The following is a 21,380-nucleotide window of genomic DNA, read 5'->3' on the forward strand; positions in this document are numbered from 1 at the left end:
GTATAGGGAAAGTAGAGAAGGTATTAGAAATGGTGACTGTTTCCATCATAAGACAAAGCCCTCTGCTTGGAACATGGGCCCTCCTCACTCCTGGGCTCCCAGCCATCAGTTTCTCGTGTCTGCACACACAATGCTGTACCTTCACAGTTTAGGAAATACCTTCCTTTCTTGCCCCACCTGATTGTTTTATTTTTATTTTTTTAAAGAATTATTTTATTGATTTGAAAGAGTTAACAGAGAGAGGTAGAGCCAGAAAGAGAGGTCTTCCATTCTGCTGGCTCACTCCCCAAATGCTGAAACGGCCAGAGATTAGCTGATCCGAAGCCAGCAGCCAGGAGCTTCTTCCAGGTCTCCCATGCAGGTGCAGGGGCCCAAGGAGTTGGGCCACCTTCTGCTGTCCCAGGCCACAGCAGAGAGCTGGATTGGAAGAGGAGCAGCCGGGACTTGAACCGGAGTCCATATGGGCTGCCAGCACTGAAGGCTGGGGCTTTAACCTGCTGTACCATAGCACCAACCCCCTGATTGTTTTAGAAAGCACTATATTTCCAAGAGAGCTCCCGTAAGGGCCTCTCCCTGTGCTACAGAGGTGGGTCTGTCACAGAGGTCAGGTGAGTGGCCCTCTGTTGGGCAAATTGTGATGCAGTTTTCCTTTTAGAGAGCTGTCTGGAACTGGAGAACCATGGTCCCACAGCCGTGAAGTGGCACCTATCATCCTTTGCTCCGCCTTACGTCAAGGTCAGTAATGATTACCTCCCATATGTCTGTTTTAGTGTTTAAACATTATGCAAGATATTTAAAAAATTGAGTGTGGGTGTGGCCTGGTTTTGCTGGTTACTTGTTCTACCAGTTCATTTACTTGGATTTTCTGTGTAGATGGGGTAATAGAAGGTAAATTAGACATTATATGTAAAATCTGTGCTGCTTCCATTTAATTCTGTCCTCTAGACCTGATTTTCATCTGAAATAACTTTATTTTATTACAGAGCATTGTGTGTGTACATGCCCACATTCCTCTCTGTGTTCAGAGCGCTGCTGTGCTTTCAGCTGGGGTAGGAGGTGGGGTTGAGGCCTTCTGAGTGCTGCTTTCTGGCCACAGCAGGAGCCCTTGCTGGTGGCACCATCTGAAGTGAGCGTGCTTGTCATTTGTGTTACTTGGAACACTCCAGTCTCTCTGCTGTGTATTCAGTGTAAGGGTAACAGTGTTCAGCCAGAAAGTGCGTGCTAAACATGGTCGCTGGACCTACTGCAAACAAATAAAAAAAATGGTGTTACAGGATATGTGAAATGAAACCACACATTCAACAGTGTCCTCAGGGTCATTGAGGAAATGACAGCCATTTGACATTATGAGTAGCAGGTCGAAGCTCACTGTGGCCAGGAAAGTCAGAAAGATGAGCAAGCTCGCCTCTGCAGTGGTGGAGACAACGTGATGGGCCGCAGAGCTCAGGCAAGGGGCACCCCTACTCCTGAGGTGCTTTAAGCTCTCCCTGTCTGCTGCTACCTGGTTTTGGTGTGTCTCTCATAACCATAAAGCTGATGATGTCCCTGTGGAATTTGTCTGTTGTGTTACTGGTTTTAAGTTGATTGTTTGGATCGTTGCTTTGCAGGGAGTTGATGAAAGTGGCGATGTGTTTAGAGCTACCTACACAGCATTCAGATGTTCTCCTGTCACTGGAACACTGGGAAGTTGTGGACTCCAAAAGGTGAGTTCCAACATTTTTTCCACAGCCAGCTACAAAAAACCTGCTGTTTACTGTCTGGTAGTGCTTCGTTTGACTCCAACCAGTTTAGTGTCTCTCACCTAGCTCTGTGCTACACGCAGAGCCAGTCTGCTCATGAGACAGGTAGCCTGCCTAGGTGTGAGGCAGCATGCTCACGTTGCACTCAACAGAAAGTTTTGCTATGAATGAATTTTCAGTTAAAGAAAACACCATGCTTAGTGATAAAGGTTACAGGTGCCATTGATCCAGATGACAGTTTTGACTACCAGCTGGAGCTAGAAAAACTTACCACTGCTCAAAAGCAACTCAGTGTTTGTGGCTTATTCGATTATATTATCTTCATGGATGACAGATCCCTCCAGCTACTGTGACCCTCTTCGGTCTGGATTCGTTTTTAGGCCTGACAGTCCCTTTATTTTTTATTTATTTATTTTTTGACAGGCAGAGTGGACAGTGAGAGAGAGAGACAGAGAGAAAGGTCTTCCTTTTGCCGTTGGTTCACCCTCCAATGGCCGCCACGGCCGGCACACTGCGGCCGGCGCACCGTGCTAATCTGAAGGCAGGAGCCAGGTGCTTCTCCTGGTCTCCCATGGGGTGCAGGGCCCAAGCACTTGGACCATCCTCCACTGCACTCCCTGGCCACAGCAGAGAGCTGGCCTGGAAGAGGGGCAACCGGGACAGAATCCGGCGCCCCAACCGGGACTAGAGCTCAGTGTGCTGGCGCCGCTAGGCGAAGGATTAGCCTGTTGAGCCACAGCGCCGGCCCAGACTCCCTTTATTTGTCTCCTAGTGATACTCATCGTCCTCAGGGCCTCAGTAGTCTACTTCTTCGATCTAATTTGCCGAAAATCATCTAAACTGTAGCACTTACATGATATTGGCCCATTTTTCAGACTTTCAGGCTTCTAATAAGCTTTAGAGTATAGCTTTAACTTAGAACTGATTGTATAAACATGCTTTCAGGGTTTCAGATAGTTTTGCAAGTGTAGTTTATTCCATTATCCAAACCACAAGAGAAGCAAAGCAGAATAGGACACATTGCTCAAGAACAGTTTGACATATGAGGAGGGATTGCAGAATGAAGAAATCCTGCAGGAAAGACATCCCAGGTCTGTAGGTTGGAGACTGGATGTGTTGAGACAGTCCTAAACCTGACTTGACTCACAGGTTCGATAGAATCCCATCAGCCCCGGCTGGATTAACACCACCCGCCCATTTTGTTTGTTTTATTTTTATGTTGAAATTGGCAAGTTGATCCTAAGATTCATATGGATATACAAGGGATCCAGGATAACCAAAATAATCTTGAAAAAAGAAAAAGTTAGGGGCTGATGTCGTGGCACAGTCAGTAAAGTCGCTGCTTGCAATGCCAACACCAATATGACTGCTGGTTCGTGTCTTGGATGCTCCACTTCTGATCCAGCTCCCTGGGAAGGGTAGTGGAAGATGGGGCAAGTGCTTGGGCCCTTGCTACCCACATGGGAGACCTGGAGGAGGCTCCTGGTTCCTGGCTTTGGCCTTGCCCAGCCCTGGCCGTTGCAGCCATCTGAGGAATGAACCAGCAAATGCAAGATCTTTGTGTAGCTCTTTTCTTTTCTCTTCCCTTCTTTTCTTTCTTTCTTTCTTTTTCTTTTCTTTTTTTTTTTTTTTAAAGATTTCTTCCTTTATTCAAAAGTCAGAGTTACACAGAGAGTGGAGAGGCAGAGAGAGAGAGGTCTTTCATCCGATGGTTCACTCCCCAGTTGGCTGCAGCGCCTGGAGCTGCACTGATCCGAAGCCAGGAGCCAGGAGCCTGGAGCCTCTTCCAGGTCTCCAATGTGGGTGCAGGGGCCCATGGACTTAGACCATCTTCTACTGCTTTCCCAGGCCATAGCAAAGAGCTGGATCAGAAGTGGAGCAGACAGGTCTCGAACCAGCGCCCATATGGGATGCTGGCACTTCAGGCCAGGGCATCCTGGCCACCCACTGGGCCAGAGCGCTGGCCCCTCTGTAGCTCTTTCAAATAAATAAATCTTAAAAAAAAAAAAAAAGGAGAAGAAGAAAAAAGTAGTAGGACATACACTTCCCATTTCAAAACCTATTATAAAGCTATAGTAAAACTGCGGTATTGACATGAGAAAGACATACAGAATTCTATAGGCATGGAATAGTATTGAAAGTCCCAAAGTAAACACTGATATGTATGGCCAGTTGGTTTTTTAAGTAAGGGTACTGAGACAATTAGATGGGGAAAGAATATTTTTCAACAAATGGTGCTGAGACTGCATATTCATATGCAAGAGAATGAAGTTGTACCCTTATCTACATTAAAAACTAACTCAAAATGGATATTAAGTATAAGAGCAGAAAGTGTAAAACTCCCTGGAAGATGAATCTAGGAGTAAACCTTCATGACCATGGGTTAAGCATTGGTTTCTTAGGTATGACACCAGTAAATAAAAAAAAGCCACACAATACAAAATAGGCCAGTTGGCCCGCGCCGCGGCTCATTTGGCTAATCCTTCGTCTGTGCTGCCAGCACCCTGGGTTCTAGTCCCGGTTGGGGCCTCAGATTCTGTCTCGGTTGCCCCTCTTCCAGGCCAGCTCTCTGCTGTGGCCTGGGAGTGTAGTGGAGGATGGCCCAAGTGCTTGGGCCCTGCACCCGCATGGGAGACCAGGAGAAGCACCTGGCTCCTGGCTTTGGATCTGTGCGGTGCGCTGGCCGTAGCAGCCATTTGGGGGGTGAACCAATGGAAAGGAAGACCTTTCTCTCTGTCTGTCTCTCTCTCACTATGCACTCTGCCTGTCCAAAAAAATAATAACAATAATAATAGGCCAGTTACCAAATTTAAAATTTAAAAGCACTTGTACATCCACAAACACTGTCACAAAAGTAAAAACATTATTTACAGAATGGAAGAAATTGTCTTCAAATATTAGATGAAGCACTTGTATCTATAATATGTTAAGAACTTTTATAGCACCAAAAAAAAAAAAAAAAAAAAAAATGACTCGGCCAGCGCCATGGCTCAATAGGCTAATCCTCTGCCTTGCGGTGCCGGCACACCAGGTTCTAGTCCCGGTCGGGGCACCAGATTCTGTCCTGGTTGCCCCTCTTCCAGGCCAGCTCTCTGCCTAGGCCTGGGAGTGCAGTAGAGGATGGCCCAAGTCCTTGGGCCCTGCACCCGCATGGGAGACCAGGAAAAAGCACCTGGCTCCTGGCTTTGGATCAGCGCGGTGCGCCAGCCGTGGCGGCCATTGGAGGGTGAACCAATGGCAAAAGGAAGACCTTTCTCTCTGTCTGTCTCTCTCTCACTGTCCACTCTGCCTGTCAAAACCAAAACAAAACAAATGAATCAGCTTTAAAATTGAGCAAGATTTTAATAGATTCCTCCAAACAGGATATACAGGTGGCCAAAACACAGTAAAGATGCTTAGAATTCTTTTAGCAAAATCAACCAATACTGGAAATGACACATCAATTCATATACACTAAGATGACTGTGTTTTTTGTTTTGTTTTGTTTTTGTTTTTGTTTTTGTTTTTGTTTTTAACAAAATCACAGTGTTGGAGAGGAGATGGACAAGTTGGAACTGTCGTGCATTGCTGGTGGGAATGTAAAGTGGTGCAGCTGCTACAGAAAGTCCTCAGTAAGCTCAGCATAGAGTTCTGTGTGACCCAGCAATTCCACTTCTGGGTATAGACCTAAAAACTTACAATGGCTGTTCAAACAAAAAACCTCTACAAAAGCTTAATAGTAACATTATTTTTAATAACCAAAAAATTAAAAATGAATAGCTCAAATTCACTGATGAACAGATGAACAAAATGTGATATATCCATACAATGAAATATTATTTGCCCATGAAAAGGAATAAAATTACCAGTATATGCTCCAACCTGACGGATGAGCCTTGACAACATTATGCTAAATGAAAGAAGCCAGTCATAATAGACCACACATTGAATGACTTTAATGTGAAATATTTAGGATAAGCAAATCTGTGGAGACAAGAAAATAGATTAGGGACAGAGAGTAAGGGTGGAAAATGGGCAGTGACTGCTAATGGTTTAGAATTCCTTTTTGGGTTGTTGAAAGTATTAAGATGAGATTGTAGTGATGGTAACACAGTTATTTAAATGTACTAAAAACCAGTGACTGTGTACTTGGAACGGGCAAATTTTATGGTGTCTTAATTTCTTTCATGTGATGGTCAGTCAGGTGTAGCCACAAGAAGAGAAGCACAGAAAACAAAGTTTATTGCACTTAAGATTCCCCGAGAGGAGGAGACTGTCATATAGGATCACGGGGATGGTCAGATGGCAGAAGACAGGAATGAGGAGCGGGCTTAAGATTGTATCTTTTCTTGGTAGTCTCCTTTGGACGAGTAAGGCAGTTTCAGATTGGTGGATTTAAGCTACTGGAGAGGTATTTAGGCACCTTGTACCCAGCTTTGGGATGATTAAGTGAGAGAAACTTGGCTCCCTAATGTGGCAGGCCAATACAGTGTGACCCCACATTGGTGGGTTTATACATCACAGACCAGCTCCTGCCTGTTGTCTTTTTTTTTTTTTTTTTTTTTTTTGAATAGGTAGAGTGGACAGTGAGAGAGAGAGACAGAGAGAAAGAGAAAGGTCTTCCTTTGCTGTTGGTTCACCCTCCAATGGCTGCCGCGGCCGGCGCGCTGCAGCCGGCGCACCGCGCTGATCTGATGGTAGGAGCCAGGTACTTCTCCTGGTCTCCCATGGGGTGCAGGGCCCAAGCACTTGGGCCATCCTCCACTGCACTCCCTGGCCACAGCAGAGAGCTGGCCTGGAAGAGGGGCAACCGGGACAGAATCTGGTACCCCGACCGGGACTAGAACCCGGTGTGCTGGCGCCGCAAGGCGTAGGATTAGTCTAGTGAGCCATGGCGCCGGCCCCTGTTGTCTCTTAAGAATTAACTACCTTCACTGGCAAGTTTCATTCATTTATTTATTTATTTATTAAATTTGGAAGGCAGAGAAATATCTTCAGTCTTTGCCTCACTCCCCAAATGCCTACAACAGCCAAGGCTGAGCCAGAGCAAAATAAGGAACCTAGAACTCCATCCAGCTCTTGCTCATGAATGGCAGGTACCTAGGTACTTAAGCCATCATCTGCTGTGTGCTGGGATGGGAAGCATGGTAGCCAGGACTTGAACCTGTCACCCCAATATGGGATTCAGGCATCCAAAACGGCATCTTAAGCCACTGCATCAAATGCCTGCCCTCCAAAGAGATTTATGTTAAAATATGCACAGCAATGAAAGCTACATATAATACATACAAGGGATATTAAAAAATTATGGAGAAGATATATTAAAATGTGTATAGAGTAAAAAAAATGTAATGACTCATTTCTTTGAAAGGCAGACAGAAAGACAGAAACATATATCTTCAAATTATTGAGTCACTCTTCAAATGCCCACAATAGCCGGTGCTGCGCCCAGCCCAAAGCCAGGAGCCTAGAACCTAATGTAGATCTCCCGTATGTTTAGCAGGGACCCAACTACTTAAGCCATCACCATTGCCTCCCAGGGTGTCTGTTAGCAGGAAACTGGAGTCAGGAGCAGAGTAGCTGGTACTTGAATCAAACAATCTGATGGGAAGACAGGTGTCCCAAGAGTATCTTAGTTGTACCAAATGCCCTCCCTAGATTTCAGAGCGTTTTACACCGTAATAAGCTTTCCTTTTCTATTTTCATGAGGTTTTTTTTGTTTGTTTGTTTGTTTGTTTTTTGACAGGCTGAGTGGGCAATGAGAGAAAGAGACAGAGAGAAGGTCTTCCTTTTCCTTTGGTTCATCCCCCAAATGGCTGCTGCGGCCAGCGCACTGCGCTGATCCGAAGCCAGGTGCCTCTCCTGGTCTCCCATGCGGGTGCAGGGCTCAACTGCTTGGGCCATCCTCCACTGCACTCCTGGGCCACAGCAGAGAGCTGGCCTGGAAGAGGGGCGACCAAGACAGAATCCAGCGCCCCGACCGGGACTAGAACCCGGTGTGCCAGCGCCACAAGCGGAGGATTAGCCTATTGAGCCACGGCGCCAGCCCATTTTCATGAGGTTTTTAAAGTACACTGAAATGGTATATAGATTGTTTCTCAATAAAGCTGTTAAAACAGAAACAAGAGAGCAGGGCTAGACTGTCTCCAAAGAACTTCTCCTTTTTACAAAATACAGTCATGATTTTTTTTTTTTTTTGGTTGTGTGCATCACTGTAAATCCTGGACTGAACTAACTTTTTGCTACATTTTACATACCCAGTGTGTGAAATGTCTTTGTCAGATGAATTCTAAGTCTGGTTACTTAATTTATATCAGAAGCAAAAACCCAGAAAAACACATTATTCTGAGACCATTTAGAAAAATATTACCTAATAGCATGGTTAGTGATATATACAGTAGTAGCCCAGAAGGAAAACAGAACAGTTTCTTAGTTATAACATATTTATTAAAGTGACAAATGTACTCAGTAATTTTTTTAAAACATTGAGCAGTTTAGTAAGAAGAATAACCGAGATCGTGAACATTCACATTCCCAGTATGTACCTATTGTTTGATATGTGATGATAATGGATTTTTTCTCTCCTCTTTGTCTTGCTTTGTGTTCAGTGTTTGAAGGGCTATGATTGGGATTATGTGATACCATAGTCCCAATTGGTTCCAAATCAATGGTGTATTTTGCTCATGGATGCAGAATGTGGTTGTTTCTACCCTTTTCTTCCTTTATCATATCATGGCCCACTTAGTTAGCAGCTTAATTCCCTCCTCCTGATGCTCTCATCTCTTGTCCGGCCTTTGCCTTCAGAAGCTGTCAGCTCAGGCTTACTTGGCTTTTACTTCTTACTTTTCTGCCTGGGCAGAAATTAGGTCACTTGAGTTTTTTAACGTTTGAGTCCAGAATCACAATACTGACTCATAACCTAACTTGTGACTGGTAATCTTAACACTGAATTCTTTGATAAAGCTTAGACTCTTTAACACTGGTAAATGTTATAAAGTGCTATTTTTAAATATTACAGTTTTCTCATTACTGAGCTTTTAAGCACAGATTGTACACATGTATGTAACTTTGAGCTGTCTGGTCAGGGTGTAAGTAGCCCTCAGTAAGAATCTGAAGTTAACCATGATATGAGCTATGGTTAGTGTCCAGGAGCTTGTCCTGTTGTACCTCCTGTTACCACCACCCTCCTCCACGGTCAGCTTCCACAGCTTCCTCCTCTTACTGTGGCCAGTGAGGGGTCCGTGGTCATTGCCTCTGCAGAGTGGGTTACTTTCCTGCAGTGGGTCCTTCCTCATGTGGGCCTGTGCTTGACGGCTGTAGTACATTTTGACAACTTATTTTGTCTCCAAAAATATTTTACTGTACTTTTTAAGAAATATGTAAAATAAAGCTGTAAAAATGCATTTTGAATTTGGTATAGTTACAAGCCCATATAAATAAACTTGTTCAAATTCTTTTTCATTTAGTGTGAAAGCCAGCCAGTGGCAAAAGTCCAAAACTTTGAATTGGTAACCTGAGTACATGTAAACGATGATCAGTGTCTGAATTTCTCTTCTGCATGTGCATCGTAGGTCTCTGTCACGTTTTTGCCCAGGGAGAGAGGGCATTATGCCCAGTTTTGGGATGTTGAATGTCACCCTCATAAAGAGCCTCAGAGGAAACACACATTGAGATTTCAACTCTGTGGACAAGTGAGTATCACTTGGAATCTGAGTGAATTATTCTGTCTGTATTAAAAACACTAACACGGCCGGCCCTGCGGCTCACTAGGCTAATCCTCCGCCTTGCGACGCCAGCACACCGGGTTCTAGTCCCAGTCGGGGTGCCGGATTCTGTCCCGGTTGCCCCTCTTCCAGGCCAGCTCTCTGCTGTGGCCCGGGAGTGCAGTGGAGGATGGCCCAAGTGCTTGGGCCCTGCACCCCATGGGAGACCAGGAGAAGTACCTCGCTCCTGCCATCGGATCAGTGCGGTGCACTGGCCGCAGCGTGCTGGCCTCGGCGGCCATTGGAGGGTGAACCAACGGCAAAGGAAGACCTTTCTCTCTGTCTCTATCTCTCACTGTCCACTCTGCCTGTCAAAAAATTTAAAAAAAAATAAATAAATAAAAAACCCCACTAACACAATACAAAACTATTTCCTGAAAATACAAAATATTTCCCTATGTTCTTTTAGTTTTACTAATTTCATTGTCTAGCCCTTGATCATAATTTTGTTTGTCTCTATTGATTTGCACATTTGTGTTCTGGGTTTACTTCTAGTGTCCTTGCAACACAAAAAACCTACGTGTGAATTTACTATATAAGATTCTCTGAGGCTAGACAGTATACAGAAATAATATTTGCAGTTTGGGACTTAAAAATCTTAAGTCTTCTTTTAAAAATTTTCAAAAAGAATTGGTAAAATTTAAAAAGGTAGAAGTCCATATATTTTCTTAATGTTCATTTTGCCTTCCCCATTCTGGTGATTTTTTTTTTTTATGCAGAGCATCAGAGCAGAAAATGAGTCTGAAAATGCATGCACTTCCTCAGATGTTCTTGTTAAAATAGACAATGCGGCTACACCCCGAAGACGAGCTATGTCGGAGGCTTCTGCTCTCATACCTGGGTATGCTGTTTTTGTGAATTTTCTCCAGTGCTTAGTGAGGCGTAGTCACACTGAGTAAAATGCTTAGTGACTGCCTATGAGTGCACTTCGTTTACTGCCACTCAAGTCAGGGTGTTTCTCTCACATACCAGGTTCTTATGTGTCCCTGTGCAGTCTATATTTGTTCTGCTCTGATTTCATAGATTAGCTTTGCTTGACCTTCATATACATTATGCATTATTTGTGTCTGGCTCCTTTCAGCACAATTTCTTTTTTGTATCCATTCATATTATTGAGTCTGCCTATAGTTTGTTTTTAATATTTAGTATTATATGAACATATGACACTTTATTCATTTTCCTGTTGACCTTTGCATATCTTATAATTTGAGGCTGGTTTGAATTAAAGTGCTGTGGACATTATTTGTGAATTCCTGAGGACAAACATTTTTTTCATTTCTTGTTGAATCTGTCACATGGTAAGCATGTGTTTAATTTTAAATTAAGCTGCCAAATAGTTTTCCCAAAGTGACTGTGTCACTTTACCGTAAGTGATGCATGAAAGTAGATTTTTTAAAAAATATTTATTTATTTACTTGAAGGTCAGAATTACACAGCTAGAGAAGGAGAGGCACACAGAGAGAGAGAGTCTTCCATCCTCTGGTTTACTCCCCAGATGGCTACAACAGCTGGAGCTGCGCTCATCCGAAGCCAGGAGCCAGGAGGTTCTTCTGGGTCTCCCATGTGGGTGCAGGGGCTCAAGGACTTGGGCCATCTGCTGCTGCTTTTCCAGGCCATAGCAGAGAGCTGTAACAGAAGAGGAGCAGCCAGGACTCGAACCAGAGCCCATATGGGATGCAGGCACTGCAGGCAGCAGCTTTACCTGCTACGCCACAGTGCCGGCCCTGAAAGTAGAGTATTAAAAGCTTTAAAATGTATGGGGGTGGGCATTGTGGCACAGTGGATTAAGATTTTCCTTGGAATGCTACATTCCATACTGGAATGCTAGTTCAAGTCCCTGCTCTTCTGCTTCTGATTTAGTTCCCTGCTAATGTACCAGGGAGGCAGCATGCTGGCACAAGTACTTGGCCTCCTTCCAGCCACATGGGAGACCTAGATGGAGTTCCTGGCTCCTGGCCTCAGTCTAGCCTCGCCCTGTTGTGACATTTTGGGAGCAAACCAGCAGATGGACGATCTCTCTGTCTCTCTCTCTCTCTCTCTCTTTCTCTCCCTCCTTCTGTCATTCTGCCTTTCAAACAAATCTTTTTTTAAAAGCTCTAAAACATAAATTTTATACTAGCAGCTTATACAGTTTTAATGATAATATTTAACTGTCCTATCTAATGAAATGTTTCTAATAATCCTGATTAATAAGGTCTAATTTAATTCTGGAAGAAGATGCTTGAAAAAAAATACTCATACATGTTCAGTACTTGTTGAATTTAAGATAAATTTGGTCATTCCTTTTCTAATAGGAGCAAATAATGCATTTTGGAAGAAGAACTGTTTAAAGAGTATGTAGAGAAGCACAATGCCTCTCTATGCTGGCTTTTATCCATTAACCACATACTCAACAGGGGCTCAACTGTGTGCCTGGCTCTGGAGATAATCAAGTATGCAGGGCTGCCCTGGCCCTGTTTCTGGGGCCTCCCTTTGAAGAAGTCTCATTAGTCCAGACATTACACTGTGTGGATGGAAATAGGAGTTGTGGGAAAGGGTGACAAGAGGCAGCTTGATCTGTGACAGCTAGGCAGCACTACCCTATAAAGGGACATTTAAGTTGAGGAAGTTTAGTGGCATGGTCATGGTACAGAGGCTAACAAAGTTTCCAGTGGTGTCAAGAACTGGACAGCAAAGATTGCTGGCTCTTGAGGTGCCCAGTGACTCCCAAAGGGGTCCAGAGTGCAGCCTGGGAAGGGGTAGTAGTGTGAGCTGAGGCTGGGGAGGGAGGTGGTCAGATGGGAGAATTGGATCCTCTGGCTGCAGTATGGACTGACTAGAGGGGCCCAAGGATAGATGCAGTAACACAAGTCAGCACCTGTTTTTAAGTTGTCCAGGGGTAAAATCATGTTAAGAAATATGAAGAAAAATGACAGGCTCAAGAAGCGGACAAAGGGACCTGAGAGAGAATAGGGTGTCGCGGTGGCTCCCAGATCTGTCCTCCAAGATAGGACATGCAAGTGGAGGCTCAGGATTGAGGGAAAAGATCAGTTTAGCTTTGTATCTGTGGAGGTGAGGTGTCTTTGAGATGTATAGAGGAGTGGTTGTGTTGCCTGGAGGCAGAGGGAGGACTGCATAGGGAGAGTGTCAATGAGCAGTTAGGACATAGACGGCCAAGTTTTGGGGAGCAGCAGCAGACATGTGGGGAGTGGAGATGAGCCTTCTAGGCCAGGAATGCCTGAAGAAAGGAGTCACTGGTGGACCCAGAGAGGCCACAGTGGAGGAAGTGCTTATCTCCACCAGATGCTGCTAATGCTCACAAAGGCATCTATATCCCTGTAATGGTGCGGAGCAGTACAAAGTGTGTCAGAGGTGATAGACAGCCAAGTCCCCACAAGAGAGGGGAGAGTGCACAGCCTGGGGGGGCATCACCTCACCCTGTGCTCTTCACAAGAGTGTCCCTGCTGTTGTTCACATGCATTAGACAAATTGCCATGACAAAACCATTATTTAAAATAAATTATGGGAATGGTGTTATGGTGTAGCAGGTTAAGCTGCCACCTGCAATGCTGGCATCCCATATGGATGCCGGTTCCATTCCTGGCTGTTCCACTTAAGATCCAGCTCCCTGCTAATGCACCTGGGAAAGCAGCAAAAAATGGCCCAAGTGCTTGGGCCCCTGTACCCATGTGGGAGACCCAGGTGAAGCTCCTGGCTCCTGGCTCCTGGCTTCAGGCTGACTCAGCCCTGGCTGGTGAGGCCATTTGGAAGATTCTCTGTCTCTACCTCTCTCCCTGTAACTCTGTCTTTCAAATGAAAAAAATCTTAAAAAAAAAAAAATTTTGAGAGAAAACACAAATCATAGCACTACATAATTTAATGTATAAAACCAGTTTAAATTCAAACAATTAACTTTTTTTTTAAACAATTAACTTTAAGCTTATTCCCTAAGCAGGCAGCTTGATTTGACCCACCGTGGAATTTATGCCCCAGAAGACATGTACAGGTTTCTGCCAACTAAAGTTGGGGAATCAAGGACAATAAAAGTCAATCTGAGAAATAATTCTTTTATCACACACTCGGTAAGTTGGAAATATAAATGTGGGTTTTGGGAAATTAAGTGTATTGAACTGGTAACAGCTTATTCCTGCTGATTACAAAGAAGTGTTATATAGACTATATTTAAGTTGTAATAATGTGTTAATTTTTAAATGCCTTGTATTTGAAGAGAAACTCATTGAAAGTTCATGACCCTGTACTTGAAAATCACAAGTTTTATTTTCATATTTAATTTCTTTTTTCCCTCTTTTTTCTGTATTATTATAGTTCTAGATAACATTTACTTTATTTCAAATTACAAGAAATTTATGTTAAAATTCCCTTTAATGCATTTTTATTATGTGAGCATTTGTTCATAATTTTGTGGTATGCTGAAATTTATAAAATGTATGTTTAAAGAAATAGTGTGTTTTATATATACTATAATTCCTAATTTGTGTAACTGCATAAAGTGTTTCCTTTTAAATTCCAGCTGAAGTTTTTAAGTCCCAGAGAACCTTTCTACATCAAACATTCCAAATATTCTTTGAGGTGAGTTGATTGTAAATCAGTGTTCTCAACAGTGGTGCAGGCTTTATCTCTTGGGGATTTGGACTGAGGAGGTCTTCTCTGTTGCATGCACACTCCATTTCCCCAGCTGTTATTCCCATCTCTGTCTTCACTTCCGTCACCAAAGAGCATTACGCACGTGCATTCGCACAAGTGACCAAAGAGGCCCAGGAGCTTGAGGGGAAATAGTCCTTGACTATCTGCCGAGATTCCAGCAGTGTAGCAGCCCAACAGTGTTTGCACCTGGCTTGTGATTTCTCTTATCCAGGGTTTTTCCAGACACATAAATCCATTAAGACCTTAATCATCTTGTGATTAACTTCTAGAATAACTCCTGCCTCATGTGTTATTTTCAATGATATGTTCAAGAACTTAAATTTTCACTAATTGGGACAAAAACTTTCCCAGATTAATCAGGAAAATTTTTATTGTGGTATTTTTCAGTTGTGATTCTTTAAATATATTGTTCTTTAATTGGGTCTTTTTTTTTTTTTGTCCTTGCTAATTTTCTTTTCTCTGTGATGGACAGTTAGTTTGAAATCTCAAGCTGGGTTGTCATTGTTATTTAGAATTTAACAGTCTGGTTTTGTTGAGCTTCATGCTGATGAATAAATTTAACTCACCTTTGAATGTTTAAGCCCTTTAATTATTACAAGATCTTTCACTTTAGCTTAGGAGATGATTCCAGAAACGTGGGATAGTCTGAAAGTTTGTACCACTATGCGAACTTACTAAGAGAGATCAGTAGCTCTGTGATTTACATACTTCTGTTTCTGGAGCACTGGGAGGATGACTTGGTTCAGGGCTGTTCCCCAGTCTTTCAACCCTTTTATGTCTTCCATTACCCCTTCCTCCTGCTGTGTACTGTCAAACATATTACATGTTCCTGGAGGGATGAACTCTTCCTTCTCCTCCCAAGAGACTGACCAGAAGATGCAAACTGTAGATTTCATTTCTGTAAATTCAATAATGAGTATATCTAGAAAACTTTCACATACATCTAAGCCACAGTTTCTCTGTTTGTAAAATGGAAGTGCTACTGCTGCTGACAGCATAGACTCATGAGGAACATGTAAGAGACATGTGGTATCTGGTACCCAAACATGGTAGCAGGTGCTGGCATCTTGTGATCTCATGAGGTCTCTGGTAGGTGGCCCATATTGGTGACTTTATCCATACTACAGGTTGTGGTAAAAATCTGTCATATCAGTGCCTCCTGTTTCAGCCCCTTCAACAGCTTTGAAAAAGAGAAAGGCTCATGTATGAAAAGTAACTGAAAGTTTTCAACTTCTGTGCCCTGAGTTCTAGTTTGACAGTAGTCTGTGGCTCTCTCCAGTGAATGTGGGCTGCCCCTGCTGATGGAAGTGTTGCAGTGTGAGTTACGGGAGTTAGACCTAGTGCTTCTGAATACATGCGGCACTGTAACAGAGCAGTGATGTGTTCAAAAGAGGGCATTCGATTCCTACTTGTGTTCACTATTTATAGTAACTGAGTACAAACAGATACTGAATAAGTTTTCTAACCCAAACACATTTTAACTCAATTCAGAATTTATCATAACTGCATTATTAATTCTTCCTGTTTATTCTCAGACTGGTTCACACCCCTAATTTTTTTTTTTTTTTAAGATTTATCTATATTTATTTAATTGAAAGGCAGAGCCACAGAGAAGAAGGGAGGGAGAGAGACAGCTTCCATCTGCTGGTTTACTTCTCAAATGGCCACAACAGCCAGGTCTGGGCTAGGCTGAAGCCAGGAGCCAGGAATTCTTATCTAGGTCTCACATGTGGATGGCAAGGACCCTAGCCCTTGGGTTCACTTTTGCTGCTTTCCCAAATGCATTAGCAGGGAGCCGAATTGGAAGCAGAACAGCCAGCACTTGGATCTGGCACTCTTATAAGGAATACCAGTGTTACAAGCCTTGGCCAATGCCAGCTCCCACACCCCTAGTCTTTTTTTTTTTTTTTTTTAAGATTTATTTTTATTTATTTGAAAGGCAGTTACATAGAGGAAGAAATGGAGAGGAAAGACCTTCCAACTGCTGATTCACTTCCCAGATGGCCAGGAGCTAAAGCCAGGAGCTGCTTTTCAGATCTCCCATATGGGTGCAGGGCCCAAGAACCTGGGCCAATCTGCTGTTTTTCCAGGCACAGGAGCAGGGAGCTAGATTGGAAGTGGAGCAGCCAGGACTCAAACCATCGCCCATATAGGATGCCAGCATTGCAGGAAGTAACCTGCTGTGCCACAGCTCTGGCCCCACCCCTAATCTTAACTAGCTCTTTGCAGGTGTGTGTGTGTATATATATATATATATATATATTTTTTTTTTTTTTTTTTTTTTTGAAGGCAGAGTGGACAGAGAGAGAGACAGAGAGAAAGGTCTTCCTTTGCCGTTGGTTCGCTGGACTAGAAGAGGGGCAACCGGGATAGAATCTGGCGCCCCAACCGGAACTAGAACCCAGCGCCGCAGGTGGAGGATTAGCCTATTGAAATATTTCTTTATAAACTAGCATCCCCCGTCACACATTAGAAAGACTTCATATTTTTATTTCAAGGAGTTCCTATACAATAAGAAAAAGGGTTTAGAAAATTACTTTTTTAAAAATATTTTTTCTACACTGTGTTTAATATCTTTATTGCTTTTTTTTACAAAGATTTTATTTATTTATTTGAGAAGTAAAGTTACAGACAGAGGGAGAGACAGAGAGAAAGGTCTTCCTCCATTGGTTCACTTCCCAAATGGCCACAACGGCCAGAGCTGCACTGATCCAAAGCCAGGAGCAAGGTGCTTCTCAGTATCCCATGTGGGTGCAGGGGCCCAAGCACTTGGGCCATATTTTACTGCTTTCCCAAGCCACAGCAGGGAGCTGGATTGGAAGAGGAGCAGCAGGACTAGAGCTGGCACCCATATGAGATGCTGGTGCCGCGGGCGGAGGATTAACCTGTACCATGGTGCTGGCCCCTAGAAAATTACTTTTAAAAATCTTAGAAGCCGGCGCCGCGGCTCACTAGGCTAATCTTCCGCCTTGCAGTGCCAGCACACCGGGTTCTAGTCCCGGTCGGGGCGCCGCATTCTGTCCCGGTTGCCCCTCTTCCAGGCCAGCTCTCTGCTGTGGCCAGGGAGTGCAGTGGAGGATGGCCCAAGTGCTTGTGCCCTGCATCCGCATGGGAGACCAGGAGAAGTACCTGGCTCCTGCCATCGGATCAGCGTGGTGCACTGGCCGCAGCGTGCTGGCCGCGGCAGCCATTGGAGGGTGAACCAACGGCAAAGGAAGACCTTTCTCTCTGTCTCTCTCTCTCTCTCACTGTCCGCTCTGCCTGTCCAAAAAAAAAAAAAATCTTAGCGCCTAGTATCAACTTAAAAAAAGACAGTATTTAATACAAGTCAGCTATAGTTTTGGTAGAGAATCATTATTTTTTTTTTAAGATTTATTTATTTATTTGAAAGAGTTACACCGAGAGGGGAGAGGCGGGGGGGGGGGGGGAGGGAGGTCTTCCATCCGATGGTTTACCCCCCAATTGGCCGCAACAGCTGGAGCTGTGCTGATCCGAAGCCAGGAGCCAGGAGCTTCTTCCAGGTCTCCCACGTGGGTGCAGAGACCCAAGGACTTGGGCCATCTTCTGCTGCTTTCCCAGGACACAGCAGAGAGCTGGATCGGAAGTAGAGCAGCCGGGACTAGAACTGGCGCCCATATGGGATCCGGCACTTCAGGCCAAGGTGTTAACCCACTGCGCCACAGCACCGGCCCCAAGAATTTAAAATAATTGGTTAACATTGCTTATTAAATTGTGAACTGTCATTTGGTACAGCAATTAAGATGCCTGCAACCCATATTGGAGTGCCTGTGTTCATGTCCTGGCTCGGTTTCAGATTTCAGCTTCCTGCTGATGTGCACCCTGGGAAGCAGTGATGATGACTCTGGTACTTGGGTCCCTGCTACCTATGTGGTAGAGCCAGTGTATTCCTGGTTCCTTGTTTTGGCTTCACCCAGGCCTGGTTGTTGCTGGCATTCTGGGAGTGAACCAGTAGGTGGATGATCTCTCTCTTGCTCTTTGTCTCTCTGCCTTTCAAATATAAATAAATAAATATATAAATAAAGTGTTAATTAATTGTTCAGCTTTATATCACTGTTCTGCCTTTTATGACTAGAGGATAAAGTGGTCAAAACTTGATGGGAGTTAAACATTCTTTTTCCAGTACTTGAAAAGTCATCTGCTGCCTCCTTGGCACATTAGCAGGAAGCTGGTTCGGAAGTAGAGGCATGTACAATCTCAGGGACTCTGATATGAGATAATGGTTTCCCAAACAGCAGATTAACACTGTGTGCCACAACACCCTCCCCTAAATCTGCTATTTTCTTAACTCCAGAAATAGACTCTAAATCTGTTCCTTAACAGTCGTGGTGCAGTGTCTATTTCTGATACGGAGTGTGGGAATCAGGTCCTATGTTGGAGTGCTGATTCAGGTCCTGGCTACTCCTCTTCCAAAACAGCTTCCTGCTAATACACCTGGGAAGGCAACAGATGATGACCTAAGTACTTGGACCCCTGTCACCTCTGTGGGAGACCAGGTTGGAGTTCCTGGCTCAGCCCCAACTGTTGTAGGCATCTGAGCCATGAACTAGTGGATGATAGATCTCTGTCTTTTCCCCTGTCTCTGTCAGTCTGCTTTATCAAATAAATAAATTTTCTTTAAGCCCCCAAAATATTTTAACAAGGCACTCATTACTTGCCTCTATATAATCTGAAGGTAAAGTTTCAGGAAGACTTTTGACGAAAGTTTCATGAATTTTCAAGCAAAAACTGCAGTGTCCTGTTGAAGACAGGAATGGGACATGTGTTAATGTTCTTTCCAGTGGAGTAAATGAAGGAGGGATATTTGGGGCATTCTTCCACCCTTTCTCATTTAGATGCTACCTGCTTTTTGCAGATGTAATACAAATGTCTATATAAATAAGTCAGCCTCTTACTTACTTTTTCTGTTTTTATCGCATAGCCAGGAATATATATACAGTACTCTTTTAACCTAATTTTGGGTTTTTCTTCTCTTTGTGCCAGTTTCTTATTAAATAATACCATCAAAGAAATTAGAAATAGATTTAAGCTGCACATAACTAGACCAGATGTTCTCATCCGACCCTGTGCCAGTCATTGAACTGACTATAGCAGGTGGTCACTTGCTGCTGTCGTGTCACTTGCTGCTATTTCTTTCTGTTTGCAGAGCCCGACATTATATTCACATCCCTGTACACTTCAGACCAAAGTCGGTGGGCAAGTTTGAAGGTTTACTTGTTATTCAAACTGATGAAGGCAAGAGTGTTGCTATTCGACTAATTGCTGAAGCTCTTGAAAAAAATTAGCTAGACTACATTTTGTGTAAAGTAAATTACGTAAGTTATATTTTGGTAACTTCATTTTTCTACACTACAATTATGCTCTTGTACTTATTTTGTATGATAAATTGGCTAAGTATAACTGTAGATGTTTGGTTTTGAGAAGCTAATACCAAAAACCTAATATATCATGTAATTAGTAAAATATTAACTTTTACAGGAGAGAAGAGAGTTATATTTTTGCATTGATTATGTTTTTCTAATATTGTATATATTTTAATGCAATATGTCCAGAAATAAACTTAATTTTCCACTGTACTTGTCTTTTTATCTGATGTCATACAGAAGTTAGAATATCACCTTGTTCTGCCTTTTTCTTCATTCTGCTAATTGTCTTCAAGCTTCCAGGTCTGTTCTGTGATTTTTCTCCTCCATTACGGTTTCCTTTCCCCCAAGAAGTTCCTCCTCCTAGCTAATCGCCTAAAGGTCATCTTACTTAGTTGTTTTAATGTTGCCATTTGTCATTAAAGCTAGACAGGCCTTCTGCTCCAGAATCCAGTATAGAAGGGTCCTCTGTTAGCAGGAACTTGAAGACACAGGTGAGGGGGGAGGGTGGTGGCCTGCAGCGGGGGTTGGGCTGTAGCGAGCCATGAGTTGAAGACAGCCAGATGATTCCACACAGCAAGAGCCATGGTGAGTGGTTACTTCTCTGACATGACTTAAGAGTCAGGATGTTTTTCTCACATGAAGCAGCACAATCCTAGGCTGTGAAGTTGTGTAGTGGCTTATGGGGATCACATTTGGGTGTTCTGTTAATGGAGTAGAAGACTTGAGGGGCTTGGGAAAAGCTGTCCTGATGACAAAAACACAATTACATTTTAAAACCAGGGGCTCTGAGTCAGAAAAAAAACAAATATCTTCTTCCATCTTTACCTCATGTATCCTTTGCCTAGAAATCAAATTGTAAAAGCATTTTTCACTCATTAAACAGGTGGTGCTTTTGCTGACATCACCCAATTTCCGTGGTAGATTTTGTACATCACATGTGCCGTGTATTCAAGCTTGAAGGTGTATTTACTTGACAACACTTAGCCTCAAAAATGTTAGAGCGCTTTTCAAAAATGTTTGCCATTGTCTTTCAATTCCTAAGGGTTGTGATATTTCTGTTTCTGTGTAACAATTTCTTTGCCTTTGAAGTTATACTTAAAAGGTCAAAAAAAAAAAAAAAAAAGAAAAGAAAAGAAACAACAACCAAAGAAACACTTTAAAAAAAAAGTGACTCTCCTTCCATAGACCATGTACTTAAATTTTTTTTCTTTTTTTTTTTAATTTTTAAATTTGAGAGGCAGAGAGACAGAGAATGTGTAAGCTCCCACCCTCATCTGCTGGTTCACTCCCCAAATCCTCACAACAGCCAGGGCTGAGCCTGGCTAAATCCAGGAGCCAAGAGCTCAATCCGTGTCTGCCACGTGGGTGGCAGGGACCCAGGTATTTGATCCATTACCTGTTACCTCCCAGGGTCTACATTAGCAGGAAACTGGAGTCAGGAATGCAGCTGGGGTGCAAACTGAGGCACTACCTTGTGGCTTGTGCGTATCAAAGCTGGTTCTTCAACCACTGAATGGCTGCCCCGACGAGGTACTTTTTATGGATTTGTGTTCTTCTCCTGCCTCCGTGTTTTGGGAACACGATGCGTGGGAGCTTAAGAGCAAGTGGATGTGAGTGAGTGATTCCCTCAGGCAATCGTCACCAGGCCAGTGGCCTCTGTTCTGTCTGCCGATCTAGCAAGCGTGGAATAACACAGTTACAGACTAAGCTTTGCTCTAATCAGCTCTCCTTCTGGGAGCTGTTTCCTTCTTCCATTCCTTCCTTCCCCACGTGGACACCTTGAGTCTTATCTCTCCTGAGCTCCAGGCTCCTGTGTCCATCTGGACATTGTCACATGGTTGTCAGATAGGCATTTCTCTTGATTCTTGTCT

At 43.5% G+C, this 21,380-nt stretch overlaps 1 protein-coding gene across 16 annotated transcripts in view; it reads left to right on the top strand.

The window, feature by feature from the left end:
* CEP192 (centrosomal protein 192) overlaps positions 1 to 19,719 on the top strand; it is a 151,007-nt gene extending 131,288 nt beyond the window's left edge. For 12 of the 16 annotated variants that reach the window (XM_089305389.1, XM_017343984.4, XM_089305392.1 and 9 more), the window contains 7 exons: positions 656 to 735; positions 1,608 to 1,703; positions 9,290 to 9,409; positions 10,201 to 10,322; positions 13,413 to 13,542; positions 13,992 to 14,050; positions 19,290 to 19,719. In XM_089305389.1, coding sequence (XP_089161515.1) covers positions 656 to 735; positions 1,608 to 1,703; positions 9,290 to 9,409; positions 10,201 to 10,322; positions 13,413 to 13,542; positions 13,992 to 14,050; positions 19,290 to 19,428 — 746 coding nt within the window. In that variant the 3' untranslated portion in view covers positions 19,429 to 19,719. The remainder of the gene's footprint in view (positions 1 to 655; positions 736 to 1,607; positions 1,704 to 9,289; positions 9,410 to 10,200; positions 10,323 to 13,412; positions 13,543 to 13,991; positions 14,051 to 19,289) is intronic. The other 4 variants (XM_089305390.1, XM_070050532.2, XM_089305393.1 and 1 more) reach the window with 1 other exon arrangement.
* The last annotated feature ends 1,661 nt before the right edge of the window (positions 19,720 to 21,380 follow it).

The sequence above is a fragment of the Oryctolagus cuniculus genome, chromosome 10 (assembly GCF_051225735.1).
Source record: "Oryctolagus cuniculus isolate XC-2025 breed Fujian yellow rabbit chromosome 10, ASM5122573v1, whole genome shotgun sequence".
NCBI classification, from domain to species: domain Eukaryota; kingdom Metazoa; phylum Chordata; class Mammalia; order Lagomorpha; family Leporidae; genus Oryctolagus; species Oryctolagus cuniculus.